Source organism: Triturus cristatus, chromosome 4_2 (assembly GCF_964204655.1).
Source record: "Triturus cristatus chromosome 4_2, aTriCri1.1, whole genome shotgun sequence".
Classification (NCBI taxonomy): domain Eukaryota; kingdom Metazoa; phylum Chordata; class Amphibia; order Caudata; family Salamandridae; genus Triturus; species Triturus cristatus.
This window is the reverse complement of record NC_140586.1, coordinates 707,797,144-707,824,827: the sequence shown is the minus strand read 5'-3', so window position 1 is coordinate 707,824,827 and position 27,684 is coordinate 707,797,144. Positions and strand designations below refer to the sequence as shown.

Genomic DNA, 27,684 nt, shown 5'->3' with positions numbered 1-27,684 from the left:
AGGCAGAGCAGGGAGGTAACCCTGAGAGTTCCCAAGGCAGAGCCCTGCTGGGCAAGGGTTAGAATGAATAAAAGGACAGTAGATAGAGGAGCAGAAAGAGGGTCAATGGACATCTCTGTACAGAAGAATACACATTTCTGCCGGCCATAAACTGCCACCGCTCAATCTCCACTCATGGAGGTGCAGTGTCGACAGGTTCAGGTGGGAACCCTTCCCTGTTGCTGCGACAGAAGTTCCTCCGGTAGGGGCAGGCTGATCGGAGGCTCAATACTCATGCCCAGATACTCTGGATACCAGACTCTCCTTGCCCAGTCCGGCGCCACAAGGATGACTTCGGCCAGGTCGCTCCTGATTTCATTCGAACCCTGGGAAAGGCGTACAACAGGCCTGAGCAACACTCGTAACGAAACTAGTCGCCGAGCGATAGTAGCTTTGGAAACTCCAGCACGCAGTACTGTGGACATTGCGTGTTCTTTTCGGAGGCGAATAAATCTAACCAAGGTTCTCCTCACTGCTGAAAGAGACCTTGCGCCGCCTCCGACTGGAGACACCATTCGTGATCCTGAAGGCATCGATGGTGGAGATCGTCCGCCCTGGCGTTCAGAGAACCTGTCAGGTGTTGAACCACCAGCGTTATGCCCTGCTGTTCGAGCCATGTCCAGATACGCAGGGCCTCTTGACAAAGGGTCCACGACCCCACCCCGCCCTGCTTGTTGCAGTACCACATGGAGGTGGTGTTGTCTGTGAACACCTGCACTAACTTACCCTTGACAGACGGAAGAAATGCTTTCAATGCCAACCAAATTGCTCAGAGCTCCAACAAGTTTATGTGGAGCCCAGTCTCCGCCGGAGACCAGTGACCCCTGTTCTCCGCCTCTTTCAAGTGGCCGCCCCATCCCAGAAGTGGTGCATTCATCGCAACTGAAATCTGGTTGGGGAAGGGAAAGAGGTCTGCCGTTGACCCAATCGCGGTTCGTTAACCACCACAGCAGATCAATCCGAGATCTGAACCACGTCAGTGAGATTTCCACGATGCTGTGCCCATTGGAACTTCAAGTCCCACTGCAGAACCCGCATACGTCACCTGGCGTGTCTTACCAACAGGATGCAGGAGGCCATGAGACCCAACAGCCACAGAATCAACCTCACCGAAATCCAGGAAAGAGGCTCAAATTTCAGAATCATAACCTGAATATCCTGGACTCGCTGCTCGGGAGGATAAGCCCGAAACTGCACTGTGTCCAGAACCGATCAGATGAAAGTCAGCATCTGAAAAGATGTGACTTTGGCACGTTTATAGAGAACCCCAGCGAATGCAGGAGGTCCGCTGTAGTCTGAAGGGGGAAGAGGACTACCTGGGGCGAGGACGCCTTCAACAGTCAGTCATCTAGGTAGGGGAAGACTGAAAACCCCAACCTGCGCATATTAGCTGCAACCACTGCCATCACCTTGGTGAACACCCGAGGGGTACTGGGAAGACCGAAGGGGAGGACGGTAAACTGAAAGTGCTCGTGGCCTACCTTGAACCGCAGGTAATGCCTGTGGCCCGGCAGGACAGGAATGTGAAAATATGCATCCTGCAAGTCCAACGCCACCATCCACTCTCCTTGGTCTAAGGCAGACAAGACCTGAGCCCATGTGAGCATTTTGAATTTCTCCTTTTTGGAGGAAAAGATTAACGGTCCGAAGATCTAAAATGGGCCACAGCCCCTTGTTCGTCTTCGGAATCAGAAAGTAGCGGGAATAACAGCCATGGCCTACTTTTGAAGCTGGGACCCTTTCTACAGCTCCCTTGGCCAAAAGGGCTGTAACTTCCTCTTGGAGCAACTTCAAATGATCCTCCGCCGGTCGTTCCCGAGTTGATGGAATAGGAGGAGGAAAGGAAAGGAAGAGAATAGCCCTCCTGGACGATCTGCAAGACCCACTTGTCTGTTCTAGATCTTCAGCGGAGGAGATGATGAATTCTCCCACCCACTGGAGTAGTGTGGTCCTGCAGAATTAGCCTAGGAGTGCTTGGAGGCTGCATGGCAGACTACTTCTGGCCTCCATTCCCAGGACTGAATATACCGCTTGCTCGTCCACGTAGTCTGTGCGGGACGTGGCTAGGATAGGGCTGACGCGGCTGGAAACCCCTTCAGTTGCCACGAAAGGGGCAAAAAAAAGACTGGCCACAAGGAGTGGAGGAGAGGCCCAAGGATCTGGCCATAGCTAGGGAGTCCTTTAACCTAAACAGGGCTGAGTCTGCCTTTTCCCCAAAAAGGCGGATTCCATCGAAGGGCATGTGCATCAAATTGGCTTGGACATCCCACGAGAAGCCAGTTGTACGAAGCCAGACTTGGCGTCTCAAGGCCACCGTTGTTGAAATGGACATGCCCAGCGAATCGGTCGTATCCAAACCACACCGAATGGCAATTTTTGCTGCATCTCTACAGTCCTTGACAGCTTGGGAGAGCACAGCCTGGGCCTCCTCTGGGACTTGTGGCAGCACCTGCGCAACCGTCCGAACCGGGAGAAATGGCTCAACAAGCATGTGGTATTCACCGACTGCAATGCCAGACTGGAGGAAGAAAATATCTTCCCAAATGAGTCCAGTCTCTTGGATTCCCTATCTGGAGGGGCAGAAGGGAATGCATCCTGGGAAGTAGAGGCCTGCACCACCAAACTTTCTGGGGTGGGGTGTTGGCTGAGGAACTTTGGGTCGTCCGGATCTGGGTGATGGCGGTGTGCAATCGTCCTATTCACAGGAGCCCCTGTGCTAGGCTTGGACCATGTTCCTAAAAGGACATCCGTAAGGGCCTCATTAAAGGGCAATAGTGGTTCTGAGGTGGAAGCCCCAGGTTGAAGCACTTTGGTCAGGAGATTAGTCCTGACCAAAGTGAGGGCAGTGAGGGCAGTGAGGGCAGCTCCAGTCCAAGGACCTCAGCTGCCCTCTTAAACCCCCGTGGCATAGGACGCCCCCTCGTCTTTAGCCACTGTAGGCGGACAGAGCATGCCAGTGTCTGGGAAAGTGATCAAGTCCATAGTCTCCTCAGAGACATCCTGGTTTCTCTAATGGGTCTCCAGACTCCTCCCATTCCTCTCCTGAGCCCATCACGTCCACAAAGTGCTCAGGCGACAACTTAGAACCCATAGGTACTGTTGACGTTGGAATTAGCGTCGCTTGACTTTGTTCCGGCTTTGTCATCTGGGATGAGGATGGGGCTTGCGCCGCCGACGTGCACCGGCGACGTCGCAGGTTTCGACTTTGGGTTCGACGCCGGGGAAGGATGTGTTGGCACGACCGGCGCCGACCCAGATCTGGAATCGGATCCCTGAGGCCCCACCAGCGCTGAAGCCGATGGTGTCGAACCTGATGGGGCCCCATCCGACCCAGCAGGGCCAGAGGGCTCACCAACGGGGTCGTTACATCAAATACGTGGCGCATGGCCTCGTAAAAATCTTTAATTTGAGCGGGAGTCACTCCGGCTCCCCGAAAGGGTGGGAGGCGCGAAGTCAACTCATGCTCCGGCTCCGCAGAACCATGCACAGCACGTCGGTGCTCCTTACCTCTCGACGACGGACACCCGTTGAGTTTAAGTCGAAGTCCGCTTGGACTACTTCTTCCTGTGCCTCTTCCCCAAGTGTCCAGATGACCTTTGGGCTCCGTGAGCGGTCCCACGATCTCCTCTTCTTCGAACGGGACATTGACCTCCTCGGAGTCTCGCTTAATGGTGTCGACTGCCGGGCCGCGAGCAACTGTATCGCCTGCTCCCTCAAGGTCTTCGGGGCCATCGCCCGACAGTCTGAACAAGACTTCGAATCGTGGTCAGGTTCAAGACATCACAGACATGCGCGGTGGGAATCGGTAACCAACATCATGCGGGAACAAGTCCTGCATGGTTTAAAACCTGTCTATAATACCAGACATCCCTCGCACAAGAAGTCGCAAAAATAGCGACAACAGTCGAGAAAAAAGCCTGCCAAAAAGCGGAAGAGGGGTAGCTCTACCCGTATTGGAGCCTAAAAGGAGCAGAAAGAAAACATCCGATGTCCGCGTGCCTGGGTGGTGCCTATATAGGCACCGCGACGTCATAACTGACTCCAACGACGTCACACGCAGCGGAATGGAACCCCCCCCCCCCCGATGTCACGCACAAGTGGTACTGCTCAGAAAAGGTTTCCGGATCCAGCCTGACGTCTGAGAAATTCAAAGGTAAGGTATCTGCAGCTAGAAGTCTATCAGATTTAGAGAACATGGTCAATACATTCTTTTGTGTCGGGACAGAAAGTGCAACTCAGATATAATTTGTTGGGGCGGACAATACCATTTAGCAGTGAATGATCGAAGAAGCAAAGTCAATCCCGAAATGTAATATACTAAGTTTTAACCAGCGGGGCTCAATCATATCCATGTATTCTTCCAGGGAGAAAGCATCCTTGAACTCAAGAAAGACTGAAGTCAAAGAGTCCACCCTAACAGTCCTGTGGAGCCCTCCATCCATGTGTCTCGAAGAAATCCCCTTGAGTGTGGACTTTGATACACTGGATGCAGACTCTGGATTTACCCAAAAGGTTCTCACACCCATCTCTGCTAGGCCACGTTTGATAAACCCCAGGCATGAGATCCCAGCCGCCCCAGGGAGCTTTAGAATTTCAACTAAACCGATCCGATAGGGAGTAAGCTGGGTACTAACGGGTAGGTTAGTTAGGAGTCGTATAAAACGGTCCCGCACCAACTCTAGGTCACTTGTATTCTTGTGCCCCCAAAGTTCACCACCATATAAAGACACTCCAGGGCTTGCAGGTTATACATTTGGAGGGTCAGGGTTATCGGACAAACACTGGAGCCCTGCATGGCTCAAGATGCCTCCTGCGTAGTGCTCTAACCTAAGTTTGCACTTCTGTATCTGGGGAGACCAACCAAAATGATCACTGAGAGTGTACACTAGGTATTGGAATGTGCAAACTCTCTCCAGGGGAACATCATTGAAAACTGGGCATATTCGAGGCGCAGGGGTGAAGGACCATGTATTTGGTTTCATTAAAGTTGATCTCCAGTCTTCTCTGAATGCAGAAGACACCACACTGGTCCAACAGGTTTTAAATACCCATAGGGGATTTCAAGACCGGTAAGGTATCATCCGCAAAAGGAGCTTTCTATTGGCCAAACTCGGCAAGGTGTGCTTACATAGCTCAAGCAGAGCCACCAGGTCATTAATGTATAGCAGAAACAAGGTCGGAGCTAGGGCACATCAGACCTGTGCATAGTTGTTAATGTGTAGCCTTCTAATAACATCTACAAGATATTTCGGGCACCCAGGTCAGTCATGAGTTTCCAGAGGACCTCCCTTGGGACAAGGTCAAATTCCGACCAAAGGTTGGCAAAGATTACATATTGCCTACTTACAGACCATGCATTTTTAAGAGTTCCTTTATTTTACTCGACTTGGTGTTTTCCAGAGATCTTTGAGCTCCAAGCTATGCCTTCAACCTTTTACCACGTTGCTTTATCACTCCGCCAATAGGCTCAAGAGCTTTACCATCAGGACTCAGTTGTACACATCTCTCCTCAACTGTTTTTTTTTTTGCCACAGCGAATTCCATACCCTGGTAAATACAGCCTGTTATCACTCACTCACCGTTGGAATTTCATCGAATTTTAAAGCTACTGAACTGGTTTACGAGGGATGCAAATGTGAAGTATTACATACTTTTCTGTAAAACAAGTAGAGTTAACAATATTTTCTACATAATTTTATTGACGGATGCTATAGATTGCATACAAAAGAAACTGGAGTAAAAGTATTTCACAGTCCTTAAGTGACCCATGCATTTCCCCACCAGCAGAGATGTATATATTTAGTGTCCTTAGGAATATGATGGGAACATTGAGGAGACAATTGCCATCTTTGGAAAGGTGATCCTACTGGAGTACAGAACTCACTGTAGCATAGACTTTCGGGTACATTACATTATCTGAGTATCACCCTAACCATAGCATTAACTCTATTTGAGAGGACAAGCCAGAAAAACACCCTGGTCACCATCTCGAGTGCACAAGGAACACCCAACAGAAGAGTGTGAAATGTTGCTGTTTTTGCTTGGAGGCATTGACCTAGACTACAGTCAACAACAACATCCTTTGTATGGCATTTGGTAAACCTATATCCAACTACTTCACACATAGGGTTTATATACAAATTACTATAATGTGAACATTAACATACCACACTTTTTATGGGCCGGGGAATCATTCAGATCTGTGGAATCCAATAATAGTTCTGGCACATACTGTACGTCAGGCTTTGACTGAAATAAAACAAAAGCACAATATCAAGAGCGCTTTCTTAAACATTCATAATTATATAATGTAAATGTGGCTAGAGACAGTGGAATTGCAAGGATTGCAGTACCCAGTCCATGTGAGAACTTAGGAAGAATACTTAATGAAAATTGAATTTTTCATCTATTCCTGGAGAACCAGGTTGGCACATTGATTAAATTATTCACATCATCATAACCAAGATTAAGTTTTACAAAATTAATTCAAAATGATAGCTGCATTTATAGGCAAGTTTTTTGGAGCCCAAGCTTGCATCTCGATGCCGTTTTAAATACCTCGAGAACTCAAATGTGTATTATATAAAACTCTAAATGTCTTATTTGAAATCTGGACAAGTTTAAAACTGTCAAAAGTCCATCTAGAAACTGTACCTGCACACGATTTCCCTGCCAAAGTTCTGCTGTATTGCGTTTCAGAATTTGACGTTGCATACCTTAATTTCCTTGATGTTCTGCCTCATGGATAGAACAGCAAAGCGAAGGTGCCAAAGTATTTTTAAAGAAGGAATTGAAAAATGCAGTTTCCAAGTCTACTACTGTTAGTTGAAGTGAAAGTGCTGTACTCAACACGTGAAGTGCTGCATTTCATGCTTTTACTCTACACACAAAGCAGTAAGAGAACATGTAAAAACAATTCAAAGAATTAGAGCAAGTCAATTTAACAATATTCGATCCTCTTTTGAAATTACTTGTACACTGATCTAACTAAAAGGAATACAAAATGGTGACAAAGGATGGAAAAACTCAAAATATCCTGCACTTTTTTGTCATGTCCGAAAAGGGTCGCTTCTAGGATAAATAAACCAGAATGACAGTTCTAAGACTTTCCACCTAATTAACTGGAACAAAAATTCCTAGAATGTATGGATGAGGTGTTAACAGTTTGGTCAATCAGGGTTTAAATAGGGGGGCGGGGGTGAAATATTGCATGTTGATGTCATCTACTTTGCTGTTGTACGATGAACAGCAGAAGCTTAGCAAAATGCATTAAATCAGTGCATTGATATAAAATCATATATCCTTTTCCCTCCTGAATTCAATAATTAGGAAACACCTGTCCCAAACACGCACCTTAATCCAAACTTCCCCGCCATGCACATCTGGGAACAGAAGACTTCTTACACCCTGGAAATAAAAACCTTCTTACTCCCTGGAAACTTCCACCCACGTATTTCAGTGATCTCAGGAAGGCACCCTCCTCTTTTGAAGCCCCACTCCTAGGTCATCAAATCAACTGCAAAATTAAATTTAATAGAGAGGGTACTCATATAACACTATCTAAAGCCACTAGCACCATATCTGATACCATAAAGTCTCACTCCAAGGAAGTGAAAGTGTTAACCACAAAACTCTTCAAAAATAAGATTCAGGTGAATCACAGCCCCTTACTGGCTGAACATCAATCTGAATCAGCTCAGAAGGTCGACCACAAGTCCAAAAAACATAGCCAGAGATAGCGACTCAATCTTGGACATGGACCTAGATTGCTTGATTGTGATAGAGACGTGGCTCAATGAAACCTCCAACCTGACTGATCCCATCTGACTATGCCACCATCTGTCTGAGTTGTGAAGGAGCCTTTTGCTTAACTTGCTGCGATATATAAACATTTTACAACTTTCAACTAGATGGGGCAGTGCCTCAAACTGGCCACTAATTCTACTGCCCCTAATACTGGACTAAGATCATCTACATTCATCAAGCATTTCTTGAATACTGTATAGACTTCGTCATTTTGCAGCTTTTCATGGCCAACAAACTTCTTTGTGACTGGACTTCGATCTGCAATGTGGGATGCTAAGAAGAATTAAAGTCAAATACATTCTTTCTTCCAGATGAATAACGACTTGTTTAATACTTTCTGCAACCCATAGACATCATCAGGTGCTGCTACAGATCTGATTATTGCTGAAAATGATCTCATCCAAATTGCAGGCTCTATTCTAGCCAAATGGTCCGATCTTTATCGAATCCCAATCACCCTTTTTTAGGTCGAGGACTACCGGTCTGCCGAAAGGCAGAACCGGAAGTCGGAGATTTAATGACTTGGAGAAGAGGGGCTTGAACCAGCCCCTTTTCTCCCCTGTTCTCCATTGGCTGGCCTCGTAAATGCTGGCCAGCCACTGGAGAAGAGGTCAGTCACTCCATTTAGGCCCCGTCCTTTTCGGATCGGGGGCGTGTTTTTTGCGAGAAGTCTCAAGGAGGAGACAACAGCAAAACACGCCCCCGAATCCGAAAAGGACGCTGCGTTTCTCCGAGGCATTTCTGCTCTGCCTCGGAGAAAGGCGGTGGTGTCTTCCGGTGCCCTAGCTTGTAAACAGACTCCGTGTCACTGAAAGCCTGTAGTGTTCTGTCCTTTTTTTAAAGATTCTACATTATACATATCCCCCATTTGAGCATTTAAAGCGTATGGAGCTTTGGCGCCATTACATACTTCAAGGGGATTGAGGGATTCAGATGTAGCCGTCCCTCCTGCGGCATTCGATACACTGTTGCTAACAATGTTGCTAGCCATATCTGTAACTCTCTCCCCCGTTGAAGATTTACTTGGAATCTTGTCTTAACAGGCTAAACCCCTGTCTTCCGCTTACCCTTTTCACCGAAAACATCCCGGGCACCGTCTGTGTCCTAGACTTCGTAGCACCATCCGCAAGACGCCATTCGCCGCTGGTAGTTCCATTTTTACTCTCCGCCCTCTCCTGGGTAGGTGTGCAAGCAGCTTCTGATTCCTTAGGGGTAGCCTGCTTCTTAGGCGCTGTTAAGGTCTTAGCGCCGGTCGCTCCTTCCTTCAGAGCGAGTCTCCGTGGAGCCATCCCGCCTAGCCGTGAACTCCACCGCCGGCTCCCAGCAAGCAGCGCCGGCAACAGGTATGACCGGTTTCTCAGGTGCAGAGCGCCGATAACAAACACCTCCGATGCGCGTTGTAATAGTTTGTATAAATATTGCTGAAAAATCATCCGGGCTCAGGTTCAGCTTTTTTTCACCACCGTGGCTCAGCTGGGCATTGGATTTCACCAAAAATTACCATAAAGCAGAGCAGCGGTCAGGGAGTGACTCTCGCACGGGTCACGCAGCCGCCGTCTTGCCGCCAGATTTTTTCAATGTTGTTTGTTCTGACTTCAGGGAGGCAGGGGAGAGGACTCCTTGATTAATTTACATAATTGGTTCATTTTAGCAAGTACGAGCATTTCTCCCCTTCATATTGACCGTTTGCATTTCGGAGAAACGTAGGATACGTTTAAGGGAAGGGAGATCGTGGATACAATTTTACTACTTCTAGAAGAAGAACTCGTGAGTTTGATGTCCAATCGAGAAACGTCCTACTTTTTCAGGGAGCTACCTGTTGCGTTTGTTTTTAAAATGTTTATTCCTCAACGCACAGCTCCTTTTGGGCGTTCATAAATTCTTCTATACCTATATTCGTTTGGGGGAGACACCATCTTTTATAACCAAAATAATGTAAATTATTTTTGTGCGTGAGGTGCTTTGCGAAATACTCCCGTTCTGCAATTTTACAATCTGAGAGCAAACTGAAATGGCGACCAGTCGACACATAGGAGCGCCAGTCCGGACAAGAGGAGTGCGGTGAATCACGCGGAGTAGACGATATCTGTTTTATCAAACACATTTGCAAGTGTTCAATACTACCTCACATTTTATTCCACGGGTTGTTTGAGATCTTGAAAGCTGACAAGAAAGCATGTTACAAGCTTCGAAGGGCACAAAACAGAGCCAACCTCCCTCCGCAAGGATTTAAACACGTTATGCTGGAGCAAGCGCATTATCCCACCGAACTACCTTTGGCTAGATTTATGTCGGCAAGTCTCGCAGCCGGATACGACCAACTCCGAATTCCACGCGCTGCGTCCTCTTCCAGCTTTTCCTCTTGACTGCTGGCTTAGATCACCTGTGGAACAGCCCCCTCGCCCCCCTCCCCTGATCTACACAACTAAAGAGGAACCTCATTTTATCAGCTAATTGGCCACTTGGCTGGTGTTAAGAGGTCAGCTGCTCCCCTGGGACTCTCCGCTGTGCTGAATGCACATTTCGGCCTTGCACGTTGTGTGAGAGAAAAGGAATGCAGTTTTCAACGCCCACCTTCCCACAGACTGGATGTGCGGGCATTGTGGGCTGATTGGCAGCCTGCAGGGGGAGGAAATGAGAGCTCGAAGCCCCCCTCCTCTGGCATACTCATAGCTCGAGCCAGGGAACACTGGGCCTGACCTGGGGCATGCATCCTGGTTGCTTAGGGGTAGCGCGTGTTTGTTACCAATATTCTTTTAAAATAAAATGAAGCGAGTTACTAACTCGGAGGCATCGGAGCGCTGTGCTTCTTTCATTGGGAGACGAGAGACCAGCTAAAATCGTTTTAATCTACAGGGGAATTCACCCCATTCAGTTGCATTTCACACATTAACAATTGCATTGCCGCAAAGGGAGAATACATGATCTGCCTACGATCACACGTTTTCAGGCATGTCCTCTGACCTGGCACGCGTGTTCTCTAAATACAGCTGACTGGCTCTCACGCATGCCTTTATATAGCACCTAAGCCTTTCAGAATAAAAGCGATGTAAATGCAGGTTTATTATTCATGCAATATAATTAGTGCTAATTCTTCCCATTTCGGAGGATTACATACTTTGAACTCCAACGTGCAGATGTGCGGGCCCGCATTTTACAAATGTTGACACCTTAAGCCACCCAGGTTTGGAGGGGGGGGGGGGGGGTCATTCTGAAGCTCGTAGTATCTTTGAGTAAAGGCTAAAAGAATTCGATCTAAGAATTTCATTGTTTTTTGGCTAAAAATCCAAACCTTACGAAACGTTTCACTTATGACGTGGAGTCATTTGGCAGCTGTGGTTGAGGTGACTCCGACCACAATTTAAAAGGGTTCTCCCACGGGCTGGGTGGAAGGGTTAGGCTGAAACACATTTCCTTTCCGTTCACTGCAGAGCTCTTGTTTACTGACCTCCGCTTCTTTCGAAAGGGGGCTGGCGCTTGCACCCGTCGCATCTTGTAAACAATGCAGGGAGGAGCCTAGAAGGGGCCGATTTTCTGCAGATGTGGTGGGACAGCGGCAGTGATATCCTCACGTTATCGTAACTCTTCGCTTTTGTAACAGATGTGGCACGATGTATTGAGGGGGCCTGAGACCAGCGAGTCACCTCCTAGCTGGTAAGATAGTACAAAGTGGTAAAATGCCCGGCGCTGGCTTCCTTTGCTATTTGCCGACTTGCTAGTTAATGTTCCCCCATGACCCTCCAGCTGGTCAGACATAATTGCCAGGCCTACTTTGGGGTTCCAGTTCGGCCCTGTTGTTGAGTATCCTACCCAGGGCTTTAAGTGGGAGAAAAAAACATGGGTGGGGGTGGGGGACGGTGTTGCGCCGGGTCTATACGAATTGTATTTTGCTGTCTCTTTTGTCATTGCATCCAGGCATAATGATACAGCAAGTAACATGCTACCTACAACAAGTTAGGACTATTGGCTTTGTCAATCGTTGTTAGTTGCAGAAGATAAATTAGCAGTAACTGTGGCTTGTATATAATATTGAGAAAGCATCCACTTGAAGCCCTAGTGACACCACGACAATGTTACTGCTCCTGAGTTTCAAAAAGAGACAATATAATCATGCAGTGGCTGAACTCGACAGATTAAGAAATATATCCCAAATTATATAGAACAGTCGGTAGACGCATGCCTCTACAGTGTTCTATTATATTTTGAAACCAGAATTGCTCAAGTTCGTATCCTTTCAAAGTTCCCTTTTCAAACAATCATTATCAACGCCAAGTCTGGCCCTGGCACGGGAGTGCGATTTTTGTTTAGTATTAATAAAATTTGACACTTCAGAGAGCAGTTTCAGCAGAGAGGACAAAGGAGGAATGGGCATGGGATCCAAATACTCATCATGCATATTAGTCTGGGCCACTGGCATTTTGCGATGCTGCAGCGTTTTCCTCATAATTATGGGTTTGCCAAACTTCCCAAATAATGCTCGCATAATAAATCTCGCTTTTGAGAGTGATTAAGCTATTGACATTGTAAATAACAATGCCGTTTCTTTAAATGTTTTAAAAACAAACAAAAAAAAGCATTTACAATGCAACGGTCTCGGCATTGTTAAAGTTAGAGCTATTGGCATTGCTCATGACAATGCCGTTTCTTTAAATGTTTTAAAAACAAACAAACAAAAATAATGTCATGAGCAATGCCAATAGCTCTAACTTTACCAATGCCGAGACCATTGCATTGTAAATGCTTGTTTTTTTTTAACCTTTAACTTGTGGTCAAATAAAAAGACCCAAAATTCAGATTAAGGATACAAACTTTTAATCTGAGCCTTCGTTAGGCCGTTCTGCATCCTGTCAGAAAAAGAGAGAGGAAGAAAAATTCTTCCTTAGTTGGCAAAAACGGGCCAAAAAAAGCTTTTTGAGATAGGGCAATGCTGTGACAAAGCCCACAGCTCTGTTAAAAATAATCGAAATGTAAAAGCAATGTAAGGAATTTGCTTAAGTCTACGATACTAAGATTAAAAGTAACAAAGCAAGTCTCTTTCTTTGCTACCTAATAATCTTTCACCTGCGCTTGATAGAAAATCTGCAAACAACTGGTCCAGTTCAGAGAAAAAGGTCAGATTAAAATTCTCAACACTACATCCAAGCTCAATCCTTCGTGCCACTTCTCAAACGCTTTGCCTGCTAAATTGGCCAAAAAGAGGGGCAACGTCCCAATTCCGTACTGGTCGAGGCTCATGAAATTACCATAAAAAGAATATTCCCAGACTGCTTAAAAAATAGGTCAAGTGACTACTCTCCTAAACTATTATCCATGGCTGATCCAGAGGATTTCACTACCTACTCTGGGCTTCTATTCCTAACCATAATCATAGAATGTTGCTTCAACACTCAATTAAAACTATTTGTAAAAGAGAACAACCTTCTTGATGAGTTCGTCTGGGTTTAGAGCTGGTCGTACTACCTTGGCTACTCTACAAATACTCAATTGACTCTTCACATTTTGGAAAGCAGGAACCCGTGCCTGCTAATTCCGTCTTTCAGCAGCATTTGATAGTCAACCACAAAATTCTTATGCACACCTTAAAAGAACAGGGGAACTTCTGGGCTGGATCAAATCCTAACTAATCACAACTTATTGGAATTGGATCACACACTATATAAGCTGGTAGCAGTCAGTCAAAGGATACCTAAAGGCTGTTTTGACGCCTGCCTCATTTGATCTTGATGTTCAACCAACCAGAGAAACTTCCAGATGCCAAGCGCTATTGCGCTCCAGAGGTACCAACACTATAGAATCTTAGGGGAGGCAGAGGTAAGTTGTCGAGAACCTGCAGAGCAGCAAATGGGGGAACACCCAGAGAAGACCCCCCCCCCCGCCCAGTAACAGAGGCTGCAGATGGTTTAATTAGGCAGGGCAGGAACACTGTCTGTGGTGACGAGAGCAGCCGGCTGGGATAGGAGAGTGGGCCTAGCACTGTAATGCATGCACTCTGATGCACAGAGCGAAATAAAGGAGAGGGAGAACACACTGAACTGAGGCACCTCATCTGCCATATCTGAGGAGAGTTGGAGTAGTGTTTCCTCTTTGGTAAATTTCTGCCAGATTGGGGTCAAGTGGTTGGGTGAGGCACTGGGTCAGAGACATGCCTAGCACATCCAAGGAGATGTGAAAGAAGAAGTGAAGCCAAATGTATTTACTCCCCTGGTGTCCTCTAGTGATGGAAAAGCCACTAAATACCACTATTCTAGAATTGAAAGATTACCAATCCCACGAAAGACCACTTCCCCCAAAGTGCATACATGTGCAACCCCTACCATGATGCCATCTTTGAGTGACAGAGTTGAGGGAACATATCTTACAGATATCAACTCAATTTGCACAGGAGGGCCAAACTACTTCCTTTATGGATACTTCACAAACCATAGAGAGGCACTGATGGGATTTTGCTCCTGTCCAACAAGAATTCAAGTCTATAGGAGCACTGTCAAGAAAAATCTCCCCAGCTATGATCAGTGTGTTACACAAGGAAACTTAAGTGTGCTTCACCTTAAGGATAGATTGTACTTGCACAATGAGGCGGCTGTAGGATACCAACAGAATTTCAGTGTTGTGTATTTTCAGATTTCAAGCCACTGTTATGCCCTGGACTAGTCCTTGGCAGCCAAGCTGATCCATCCTCATCACCAGCTTGATTCAAACCCATTTCCATTACCTTCCTTCTTTTCCTGCCCAAGTTATGGTTTTAGTTTACCCTATGAACACCTAGGTTTGACCTTGGGGCTCCCAGAGTTGGTGATGTAGATGAGTCTTGACATGAGGGAGATAGTTGCGATGTTGAGAAGGAAGCTGCTGTCTAGTGGATTATCACGATACTGAAGGAAGGACTCCTCTGTGTAGCGTAATTTCTCTAATAGTTATTTTTGTTCCAGGAACCACTGCTACTTGAAGTACTTATATGTGTTTAAAAAAAATCAATAAAGCTCAAGTTAAAAAAAAAAATGCTTTATAACTAAAAACCCAAAACACATGACTAGTGCTGTTCTCCAATGAGTATTACCAGTACTACAAAAGGAGTGTTAACTCCAAAGCTGGAGTGAAAATGCAGCTGAAACTTTAACAAATAACCCATTTCACAAAAAAAGGTGCTGGTGGATTTATTTCACCCTTTTGACAGTACATAAATGTATCAATGGACATGTGCATTACACAATACGTATGTCAATCCACTGGACCATTGTTCATTATTCATCGCCAAATCTCTACCAGTAATAGCAAATGTACATGGTATTTGGCATTAGTTAAACATTTGTGCTGCCCTTCTTGTTCAAAGCATTCAGGTAAGATGTAAAACAGCAATGCTCTTAATTTACAAGTGAAAATGAACAATACCTGGAATACCACAATTTTGTCGTCATCTGCTTGAAGGTAGAAAGTCCATGATGATGTTATAAAACCATGTGCAGAGCCCATCATGTCGCTCCAAATCGATCTCACCAGTGTCAAAGGGTAAAGAAGGTGAATTTTTGGTCTCATTGCCAACAGCTGAAAAAATATGGTCAAACGTTAAGAGGATGCATAGTGGGGCTGTGACAATTTAGTGTTAAACTCTCTTTGATATGTAGTTGTATGTGCATGCGTTGATTGGTAATGCTTATAAACATAAAAACCTTCCAAAACAAGAAAGTCCTTTTGGCCTTCTAACCCTCCGCCCCTAGCAATGGCATATCCAGTGTGATGATTTAATCTTACTACCCTTAGGCGCGCTCCTGCCCCATGCATGATGTCTCATGATCTAGCCTACTCCTGCACCAGTTACCATGACCCTTCCTGGTGGGGGCAATCAAATGCAACAGTTGTACATATTTAGGGCAGGACAGCTCATTAAATCCAAGTGATAACAATAAGGTCTTGATAAGGCTGCAATCGGTGTTCTATTGTCCGTGTCAGTCGTTCCATGCCCAAAAGGTGCCATATTCGGTGAAGCCAGGATGTATAGTCTGGCGTCCTATCTGATGCAGAGCAAAAGGATCGTCTGATGTGCTGCTCCTAGTTCTAGGGTCATTTGTTTGCCCCTCAGGGACTTCAAAGGATATGCCAGGTGAGTAGGCAGCCCGAGAAGCACATATGATGTAAAGTGGGAATGTGTGTGTTGAAGACCAAATCTATATCCTTAAGAATCTTTTCCCAGAACCGAGTCAGTTTGGGGCTGTTCCATAACAGGTGCACCAGAGTACTGGTGCCACCAAACACCCTCCAACACTCCTTGCTGCGCTCTTCTCGCAATTTCTGTAATCTAGCACGTGTCCAATACCAGAATAAAACGACCTTAACAGCTGTCCCAGGTACGTGCCATACGTTGTGCTCTTTAAACTATATCCTCCTATTCTTGGGGTGATAAGAATCTGCCTATTTCCACATTCCAGTGCTCCTGACCAGTGCTCTTGGGCTAGGAAATGAGGCAGCCTAAGAGGGAATACAGCTCAGAAATCAGGCGGCTATCCTTAACAGCCTCTTCTCGAATGGCGTTAAAGTGAGGTAGGCATGCAGCTTAACATGCTTCACCCAATAGCGGGCTTGCAGATGTTGCATGCAGTCAGCGTCTGCTAGATTGAAATCTTTTTTGTGTATCAAAGGGGATAATCCCAGATTCATCAAACAATTGCCTATCTGCTTACACCCTGCAGACTGCCAGCACTTTAAGAGGGTTATCAAGGGGGGGAGGGTGGTTGTTAAGGGAAATGTGGTAAGTCGCTTTCGGGCCACCACCATGCCCCACACCACTAGTGTGGCTTGTGCGATGGGTGACAAATACAGCCCCCCAGGCCCTGCTCGGTCTAGGGAGACACGGTAGCTCCCATACTTCAGAGCCCGCTATGGTCAGGTCCATAAAACACCAGTGTTTCTTGAATGCAAATTGCCCCACTCAACAAGAAAGCGAAGTTGCAAAGCTTGGCAGTAACATTCGACAATGGGCGCCCCCCAAATCTGTGTGTTGAGTGATATGCAAGGTGCCACTCCACGATTCCATCTAACCAAGAGAGTTGAAGACACTGCCAATTCTGGGGTTCAGCGGTCACCTGTCCAGTGAGGCGGTAGTGGTTACCCTCAGCTGTTTTGGATGCATGAGGTGTGAACTGTATCCCAAGGTAGGGTAGAGAGTCTGGATTATGCGATTGGGTATCAGGCCTGCAGGTACTCTTGATGAGTTGTGGCCACTGCGAAGTTCAATATTTGGAATTTAGGAAGGTTAACCTTGAACCCAGAAACTTCCTCAAAAAGCAATAGTTCTTGAATTAGCACCAGCAAGGACATCATGGAGTCCGCGAGGGCCACTATCACGTTGTCCATGTAAAGGCTGATAGTATGCATATTGAGCCCAAACAAAAAGTAGCCCTGCCGAGTCCCGCGGTGTATGGTGAATGGACAGGAGGCACCTCCATTCACCTGCACTGTAGCCAAAGGACACTGTATCGTATCCACTGAAACCAATCAGTAAAACTACTCTTGAAGCATCTCTGGGTGGAGAGAATGTAAGGCCATTGAAACTGCTCAAAAGCCTTCTCTGCATCTACAGTGAGCAATCAGGCCACCATTTAAGACCTCTCTCATTAGACATACAGCCAGTCTGGTTGGGGTCAATCAAGTTTGACATGTAGGGGGGTTGAGTCTAGAAACGAGTACACTAGTGCATGTATTTGCATTAATGATAAGTAGAGAAATTGGTCTGTATGAGCTACATAGGTGAGCGTCCTTACCTGGTTTGGGCAGGACAGTAATGGCAGCTTCCAACATGGACTGCAGGAGTGTCCCGGAATCCACAAAAGAGTTGTATAACCTAGTAAGTATAGGAGCCAGGGTGTAACAAGATCTTGTAAAAAAGTGGTGTAAAGCCATCCAGTCTGAGCACCTTCAGGGGTTGTAAGTGCGATATCGTAGCGATTACCTCAGACAATTCAATATGTTCCTCCAGTGCTTCTGCCTGTGCAGGTGTAGTCTTTGTCACCTGTGCCTTTACCAAGTATGCCCTAGGCCAGAGTCTTGGGAGGAAGATGTGTGGCTGGCACAGCACTTTTTGTTGCAAATGTTCACACTCCTCGCCTCTCGCCATCTCAGTGTCTCCATGAAGGATATCCTGTCCTCCATAGTGCTCCGATCCTGAAGCACCTCTCGCAATTCTGACATGAGGTAGTGTTTCACAGTTTGGATGTCTGTTCTCAAGAAGTCAAACAGGGCTTTTATGAACACCTTTGTGAGTGGGGTCTGATCATTGTTCTGCTCCTCAGGAGATGGGTATGTCGTGACAAAGTGCCCTCCTTCACCATCGCATTCATGGATCTCATCAGCATGTCTCGGAATGATTGATCCTTCCTGCCATTGGACACTGGTAGTCCACTCTTTCTATGCCCTGGTTCTTGTGCCGCACAGCAGATGCAGGTTGCTGCAGTGATTAACCGCTACACGCAGCTGTTGCGGCTGATGGGAACAATGTCGGTGTGGGCAGAACCAGGTCTGTCTTTGCTGCGAGATGGGCTCTCACATCCCAGTCCACCCACGGCCTCTTTGCTGGTGTAGAGACACGTTTGCTAGGGAATGCTGTGTTTTCCTCACGTAGGCCTCAAATCTCCAACTTGTAACCCCTGTCGAGGGCCAGGAGGTATTTGTTGTTGCTGTGGACAGTCTTGTGCTGGGCCCAGTGAGATCAAGGATGTGGCGTTGCAAGCGAGCCCAGAAATTTCCTCTTCGGAAGCCGCAGAGCGCACGTGTCACCCCTCTCCTTGCCTACACCGGGCTTGAAGCAGTGACTGTAGTCCAACACAATGCCTCATTTAATGATTCTCGGAAGAGCCGCAGTCGGGCAATGGGCCCGTAGGGAATCTTTGAAGACATAACTTAGATGTAAGTGTCTACATAGTCTGTACCATCAGTGATCATTTCAATATGCAACACTGTCTTTGCACAGGGAGAAATTAAACAGGAATTTGAAAATAATTTTCATAGTTGTTGGCAGGGTGGTATCAGAGACTACCCAAAGCTCTAACCCATAAAATTGGTTGCAACGGTCTTTGTCCTATGTAATGCTCTAGTAAAAGACACATTATTTCATACAGGTCTATTTATGAACCTAGATAGTGATGACATAAGGAAAGTTTCAACTATCCTACATTTTGTTTAGGAGGTGGGGTCATTTGTCTACTATAAACAATTAACCGGATCCAAGCAATCAACAAATGCTTAATGCTCTCACATTTTAATGTATACTTTATGCCACTATTGAACATCATGTAGATCGAGGGTATCCAGCCTTTCATCATCCAAAGAGGGCTGTTCCCTCATGTCTCACTAAAGATGAAGATGGCCCAGCAATTTAAATACTGCTGCCAGATGAAGTCTGCTGTAACCTTTAGATCATTAGTTCAAATTTCTGAAAGGACAACTTAGCCTTCCATTCTGCGAAGGTCAGAAAACCAAGTACAATCAAATTAAACACAATTAACACCCTCTTACAGAGTTTAGTGATTGTTGTAACATTTAGTTATAAAGCACTGTAGAAAAAAAGTTATTATAACAAGCACTGGCAAAGCCAATAGGTCTTGCCTACAACACACAGGGAGTTTCTGTTAATTTGCACATGTATGCATTATGTATTGCCTTTTTGCATTGGTAAGATGGCTAACCAAGTAATCAGTCTCTGCAAATGTACTATGGAGTTTCCAGGCCTCCTTGCTTTGACAGTGATTATTTTTTTTTCATTTCCTTTTACTCAGCATGACCTTTAGAGAGGATGTGCTCTTGCAGTGTTGTTTTTCGTAACTGAAGCTAAGATGGAAATCTTCTGAGCAGATAATTTTAGCATTCCCAAGTGAGCGGTAAACATCAGGAACTGTTGGGGAACAGAGACAACTGTGGTAGCGACAATTGTAGCAGTAACAAGGAGCCCACACAGTGTTCTAAATGTTAAAAGTGAAATCTGGAAAGATGGGGGTGTTGGTTTCCTGTTTATGTGCAATACCCCTGTTAAGCAGCATGAAGCAGTTATAAATTCTTTGTTAGAATATGAGCCGATATCTCACCTATCGGACTACTGGCAAGCAGATAGCTGGGAACCTATGAGCTCACAGTTAGGAAGGTGGTCACCCCTCGCTCCAACTTACTCCTTACACCCCCAGATCCAGCTCTGAAGAAGCAACAGAGGTGATGGCTACAATACAGTTCTAATGGATGAGGACTATTTAACATAAAGACTAGTTCGCCCCTCCCCAAAGGGTGGAATATGGCTAGGTTTTCAACAACTTCGCATCTGAAGAGCTATTGATTAAAGCACATTGGATTTTTCACCCACTTTGAAACAAATATCTAATGACGCTATGAAACAAAAACACATGGACAGCATCTAATGGAAGCATTTTTGCACATGCTGCTGCCCAGCTCTATACACATAGGTAAATGGCTAGTTTGTAGTAGTTTAATCTGCTGTAAAAGTTGCGAATCTTTGTAGATAACAAAACTGAGGCAAAACAGAATATCTGAATCCTTTATTGCAAAATACCCCTTTTACAGTAACCAAACACCCACCTCCAAGTTGGTTTATCATAACGCTGAATTGAGTTACCTTCCTACATAAGCATTGCTTAAGCCAACGAGTGTGGCCTATAGATAAAAGACGCTCTTCATTTCAGCACTCAATAACTCATGCATGCTCTCTCATTCGACCTTGAACTCTTGAATTCATGCATTCATCCATTGACTCGATTTTTCATTCACCCACTTTTCCATCCACATTGTCACACACACTTTGCAGACAAACCTGACTCTCTATACCAGGTTTTACAAAGGCTTGAATTCAACGAGAAAATCCACATGACCAAAATATTGCGCAGTACCAATAACAATTCTAGTATTTGCAAGAATTATGTTAAAGTCATAAGAGAAATGTTTCACAACTTTGCATACCTCCCAGACATGATTGACTGTTGTGTCAAAGTGAAACACGGTGCAATTCAAAAGGTAACATATTATTAGACTGTCATGCCAAATAGATACATCATTCTCCACGTTTCCTGAGTGCACAAGAAAATTTATCAGCAAAATCTCTGAAGATCAACTGGTGCTGTGTAATTTGCTAACTAGTGCTGCTCGGCTCCTTGAGACAAATTCCTAAACCTAGAGATTGGTCACATCAGCGCTCCTGGCACTGCTCTGGACAAAAATGGTCATCCTGTTCATATCCAGCCGAAATTACGTTTTACGATAACACTCAGAAGGTAGCATTTTAAAGTAATAAGTACTCTGTTACGCACTTCTGTAAAAGTAATTTGAATAGGACATAAAATGCTACCCTGAGTTTACGACTGGCTAACAATAGCTGTGTGTCGATGCCCTGCAAACGCCGCAACTAGTCTTGAACAGTAAAGAAACAAGAAAAGAAAACGCTACGACGTGGCCAGTGTTGACCGCGTCTTATCGCTTTTTTTAAGCCATATTGCACAGCTGCTTTGCAACTGTAAAAAACAAGTTAAAAAAAAAAACACCTGAATCACAGTACGAGCAGTGGAAAGACACTTATTAAAAAGAACCAATCTGTGCTTAGTCCATGCGCAAGAGAAGAAACACAAAGTGAAGCCTGGCCAGTGCTGTCCAATTAGGAGGCAGGGACACTGAAGCAATCAAATAGTATGCAATGGGCGGACTCCAAGCCCTTTTTGTAAACAGTGTCTTGCAGGCTCGACCCTCTTCTGCCGACAAAATTTGAGCCACAGTGATTAGGAACCTGGATAAAGAGCTTATTCTCGAACCAATCTTGATTTTAGAGTGTTTCCGTATGTAGGCTTTTTGCAATATGTTACAGCCGTGAACATTGCACCTGGAATGCGTGAATACCAGATTACCTACCACACCGACTTCATGACTTAATAGTGTGCATAGTGTGCAAAAAGCAGCTCCAAGTTTGCGGCTGGGCATGCATGAGGTGTCACAAATATCATCTGCTCACCGTAATTGGCAACTACTGCCTCTCTCAAAGAGGCTGAATGCTATGAATATGTACACACTGGTGCCCTTCGTTTCTTGCACTATTCTCCAAATCACAAAATGGGGTCTTCACAATCCAATACTGTGCCTCGTATCTGGAAAGCACAGACTGTGGGCAAGTTTGTTCCCTGTCTGACTCCGAGGGGAAGCATTCATCCTCTGCAACGGCACTGTATATCTAATCATCACAGCTTGAAGCAAATAAATAAAACCCAACTTTTAACACATTTGAATCTAGTAGTACCTTTATGTAGATCCAGGCAAGCTGCAAGAGGCCACCTGTGATGGTATACATTATAAGATACAAAAAACATGCTATACCCCCACTTTGTTTAGGAAAATATATTAATTTTGAAGTTCTTGAGAATTAATCCAACTTTGTAAAGAGTTGCAAATGTCATCATTCAAGAAACGTCAAATAAAAGTATAATTAATTCTATAGTTTCCCCATCTGGGTTTCCTTTATACACATAACATTTGTAAAAGGGGAAGGATATTTTTCGATCCAAAAAACACGGACGGGAGTATCATTTAACAATTTATTTTCAATAATTTAGCCAAATTATTAGACATACAAGGTCCAAATGCACTATACGGCAATTCCAAGAGGATCTGCAGATAGAGTACCAACTTTTGTCCTCTTGGTGGAGCAGGGTAGTTCCTCAATAAAAACGTGCTATGGTGTAAATTATATTTCAGCAAATTTACTTATCAATGCATCAAGATACACGGAGTCTCTTAAAAGTGGATTTATCCAACTATTACCATCTGCCATGGTCTTTTCAGCTTGTGCTTTCTGCTTTCCTTTACAGGGCAGAACTTTGATTTCAATACAAGACCGGAGGCTACCATTATGCATATTTCTTTTAATGCAGACTCCAAGCCGCATACATCATGAAGCAAAAGTTCCAGAACGTTAACAATAATAAAAGGCATGAGCCCATAGCAATCTGCCTCTTTTAAATGCGGCTCCAAGCAAGATAAGTCCTTTTCATTTTCTCTCTCGCTACTTCCATTTAATTTTATAACGTTTAATTGTTTATTAATACTGCCATTACGCTTAATTCTGTTTAATAATACTGCCATTTGATTTACTTTCTCTAAAATGTAATTACGTTTTTTTCTAAAAGTGATTGTTCTTTCTTAATGCCTTTATATTGTTTGCCAACCTCTCTTTTCGGGAATAATTCCCCCTACCTTTCTATTCTCTTCCTTCAAACGACCTCCAATTTACGGAGATCGGCTTTAAATCTATTTTTCAACCTTTTTATAATTAAATAAATAGACAAAGCTACGCTTGTACCCTCTTTCCGGGGGGAGAGCCTCGCCTCAACGATGGCTCTCCCCTCGTTTCTCACCCGCTTTTGCGCATCTCAATCCCCCGTTAAGCGCCGTTCGTTGACACCATTCTTCACGGACACTGCCTATAGAGGAATGCACCTTAGCAACGCACGCGTTGCATAGCCTCTCCGCTAAGGTGCATTCCTCCTTTACACTCATCCTGCGAGCTTCTGTCAGTTGATCCCTCGATCGCAGAAGCCCTTCAACTGACGCCTGGTTAGCTCCCTACACGGAGATTATTCAATATATTGCCACGTATGGTTAGCTCAGCTCTCCACTCGTTTTAGCTTCCTTACACGCAGATAATTAAATTTATTAATAAAAATATTTTTAGTCAGCTCATATGACTAAAACCCTCATTTAAACTTACCCGAGATCCTTTACCCAAATTTAAATAAAATAATAAGAATAAATAAAATATAAAAATAAATAAATAAAATAAAAAAAATGGGAAATTTAGGAGTTTTAACAGTATTGAATACTCCTGGTCATCTACATTATGTCGGACGTTGAATCGGAGAAGGTAACTCTATACCTATCATGGACAACGACAGAATCAAAAGCATGATCCACAAAGAAATGAGCTCTTGTATGTTTCAAACACTTTCGAAAGCCATAACCTCTAAAAGGTCTCATGAATACGATACCACTGAGTTATCTATCCCTACCTAACGAAGATCTCAGTGAGATAAGGGGGAAAAGAATTAAGAAGAATAAAAATATTGATCATGCAACCCCCAAGAGCACTATGGAAGGTCTCAGTACCTCTACCCTTACGGGAGGTCACCGCACCTCAAACTCAATGGGTGTCCTTAGCGGCACAAATTATCGGAGTGCTCATAAATATGATCTCCAATTTGGAGATGAGGAATTCCAGGATACCGATAACGATTCCTCTGACCCCCCAGATGAATATATCCTGGACCTCGACGAAGATGACCAAGAGTTTAATTCACAACCACTTGACGAAGAAAAGCCATCTACTTCCAACGACAATATTAGCGATCCTCTTGGCGAAGAAATGTTTTCGCCCCTCAATTTAAAACACCCTAGGAGTTCCGAATGGTTTCCCCAAGAACATGTCAGTAAATTCATCAAAAAATGGTTAAGATTCCCTCGAGAAAGAAATACCCGTAATTTATGGAGAGCTGAATGCTCAAGACCTGAAATAGATGACAAAAACTGCCAAACCCCAAATTTGGACCCTGAACTTATCAAATATCTATTTAAACTTGGAAGGGACCCAAGGAAAGGGATGGAGAGATCCCTAAAGGGAGGCCAAGACCGGGTCCTCGATATCCTTGGCCCACTAGCTAGGATTATCGATACAGCAGAAGACAGTCACATTAATGGGACCCCCCTTAATACTGAGTTAATTAGAGGCTTAAGCCAGAGAGCCTTGGTTCTATTGGGTAACGCCAATGCCAGCCTTAACTCAGAAAGGAGGAGAGTGGTCCTTAATAAGATCTCTCCTAAACTAAGTGACCTTGCTGATAAGGAACCCTCCCTGAACCCTAGAGGGCTTCTTTTTGGTGAAGACCTTATCAAGACTCTAGGCAAATACGCGTCTTTCACTGCCTTAGACAAGGCCCATCAAAACATGAAAAAGGTCTTTAATACCAACAACCTTTTATACTAATGCAATGCCTTCCTCCTACAGACACTAAAGCACTACTACAATAAAACAAAAAATCGTGAGGGCTGAGAAAATTGTTCAGAAGAAAAATAAATGTTTGTCGTGCAAGATCCTTCTCTCAACTCAAGCTAGCTTTCCTCTTGATCTTCCTTCTGGGTGTCGTCCTTTTGCTCTGAACAAATCTTCAATTGGGAATTTTCAGAGAGATGTTGGAGAGACTCAAAGAGCTCCTCTAAAGAAGTGTGGAGAGAGGTGGACCGGCAGCCACAGAAACACTACCATAGAGATATGGTGGTGTGCAATAAAGATTTACTTTGCGCTCATAACAAGCTAAGAATAGATTTCCCATGGAGCAGCTACGGCTTCGGGGGATAGGGGGGGTGGTACTAGGGAGTACCGATTCCGGAAGGGAAGACAAGCTGGGAAACCATTGCTGATAGGACTCTATAAAGAAATGCACGGCTCAAGTTGATAAACTATTATGTCTTACACAGAGCGTATCTCACGCCTGCACGAATCAGATGCTACTTCCAAGTGGAGGAGGCGGCTTGTCCTAGGTGTGGGAAAAGAGGCACATGTGCTACACATGTTTTGGGACTGCCCCAGTCTTCGATCGTTCTGGGAGGAGGTGGTAAGCATGGTAGAAACAATCATAAGTAAAGAGATACCATGCACACCAGGCCATTGTTTTTAAGCTGGTTTCCACACAAGGCCAAGACAAAGGCTACAGGGAAGCTCCAGCCCCTTGCATACATAATAGCCAAGCGGTAAATCGGTAGGAACGAAAAGTCGCTAGGGGGGCAGAGAGTAGGGACTTGGAAGACAGAGCTAGAGAAGTGTGCAAGCGCCGAAGGCAGAATCTTGTAGAGAGAAGGGGGGCGGGGCATAGGCACACTGGATACAGTAAGGGCTTGGGGGAGGCTAGTAGATGACATAAGGGCACTGTACTCTGATGCGGCTGCAGCGACCCCTCATGCTTCCAGACGTCTGAAAGAGAAAGGAACAAAGGGGGCCAACGAGAAACCGACACCTGACCCCTTTAGCCATGGCCACAACAGGGCCGGCAGATGCACTTGAAGGTGTAACCACACATCAATAGACTTGGCAAGCTGCCATCAAGTGACTTGTTTGGGAGGGGGGGGGAGGGGGCGGTGAGGGTGTTGAAACAATATTGTACCAGAAAAGGGATGATGAAACTTCCCAATAGAATGTACATGAAAGTCCTTGGGAAGGGACTATTGTAATATGATCAATAAAACCCCAATAAAATCGGTTTAAAAAAATGGCACAGATTACAGAAAAACTGGGGCTGGGGATGCAGTGTGTCATAACATTTCAACACAATTTCTTTTAAGTCAATCAAGTGTATAACGCACTACTAACGGTGAAGACATTAACATAATAGGGCTTGGCAAGGAACTTGTAGACCCAAGAATATAGATAGAATGAAGGATACTATTCTTACATCTCTAAACACTGATAATTGGAAACACAATAGGGATCGAGTAATTAATTCTGAAAGAAACAAGCAGTTGGAGTATGCGTAAGGAAAGGCCTCTTGCTCCCACTTGTGCCATGGAACACAGAGTGGACTTCTAGGGTTAATTTTCTAACCTCCTGTTAAGCTCCAGGAACACAAACGCTGAAGAAACTCTGCATCTGCCACAGCCCAGCTGACTAGCTAAGAATAAAATTACCCAGGAGATCGAGATTAGCCCCCCAGCTCCTGAACCCTTGGCTTGAGTGTACTCTCGACATCAACTTTTGCCCCTTTGTGGGTAGCCTTGAACTATCGTCAAGCACAAAGGCACTCAGACCACTGTACTTCACCTGTCTACTAACGTTGAGCCTAATGCGGGCTACAGGGATGTGGTATTCCAATAGCCGGACGTCCAGGACATTGTTTGTGGTCAAGGGCAACAAGTTTATGTGTATTTTGCCCTTGGGACAAGAGGCCCAACCCCTTGCAGCACAAACCCTTTGGCTGCCAGTTTCCAGTACCACATTATGGATCAGGGGAGGGCCCTGTCTGCAGTTAAGGTAATATTTTTGCCCGTATGTTAATGCTGTTCAAACTTGTATTTATGGTTCATTAATTGAAAGCCTTAATTATTAGGGTGAGCGCTTTAAGTAAATGTAAGCTCCGACCACACTACTGACAGTGATTCCAGTATAAAAATGTGTACACACGATTTCAAACGTTTAGCAATAAAAGGCTATATATAATGCTCAAAGAATACTGTGATTTGATGCAAATATTTGCAGAAGCATGAAAGCATGATTGATGATTCCTTGTTTTCAAAATAAAAAGTTCATAAACAAATGAAAGCAGTAAAAAAAATAATTTTGCTAAAGTACTGTAAAATTTCAGGTAACGTTTCTTAATAGCATCATTTAGTGTTGATGCATGCTAGTATTTACCAAAAATATTCATAATAGAAAATCAGTGTAACCAGTTTCAATAAGATTATGGGAAACAAAAATAAACATGAATTGGCAAAGCCTGTAGGTCTGAAATAGGTGGTCCGTTTTTTAGTTTTGTCAATGTGTGACTTGTTTTGGCATGGTTTTTGTAAAACCGTATTGGTGTTGGAGCTGCCGGGGTCTCACCATTATAACAAACATTGGCAAAAGCAAGAATTGTTTTCTGGTCTCAAAAAGCACACACTGCCACAGTATTTACTGGCACTGAACAAAACTACTTTGTGTGCCGACATGCTCCTTATAAAAGAGCAGAATGCTGTCACTCACAGTGAAGCAACCGATAGAGAGACAGACAGAATTTTAATAAACACAAAAGGTCACGGTCAACGCCAGACCAAATTAGAGGCCTA

The 27,684-nt window shown here is 44.8% G+C and overlaps 1 protein-coding gene across 2 annotated transcripts in view; it reads right to left on the bottom strand.

The window, feature by feature from the left end:
• Positions 1-27,684, bottom strand: part of TMEM59 (transmembrane protein 59) — a 141,280-nt gene that overhangs the window by 60,225 nt on the left and 53,371 nt on the right. Inside the window, exons 4-5 of one of the 2 annotated variants that reach the window (XM_085602573.1) lie at positions 15,235-15,387; positions 6,207-6,288 (exon numbers count right to left, since the gene is read on the bottom strand). In XM_085602573.1, coding sequence (XP_085458699.1) covers positions 6,207-6,288; positions 15,235-15,387 — 235 coding nt within the window. Of the gene's footprint in view, positions 1-6,206; positions 6,289-8,912; positions 9,395-15,234; positions 15,388-27,684 lie in introns of those variants that run through there. The other variant, XM_085602577.1, reaches the window with a different exon arrangement.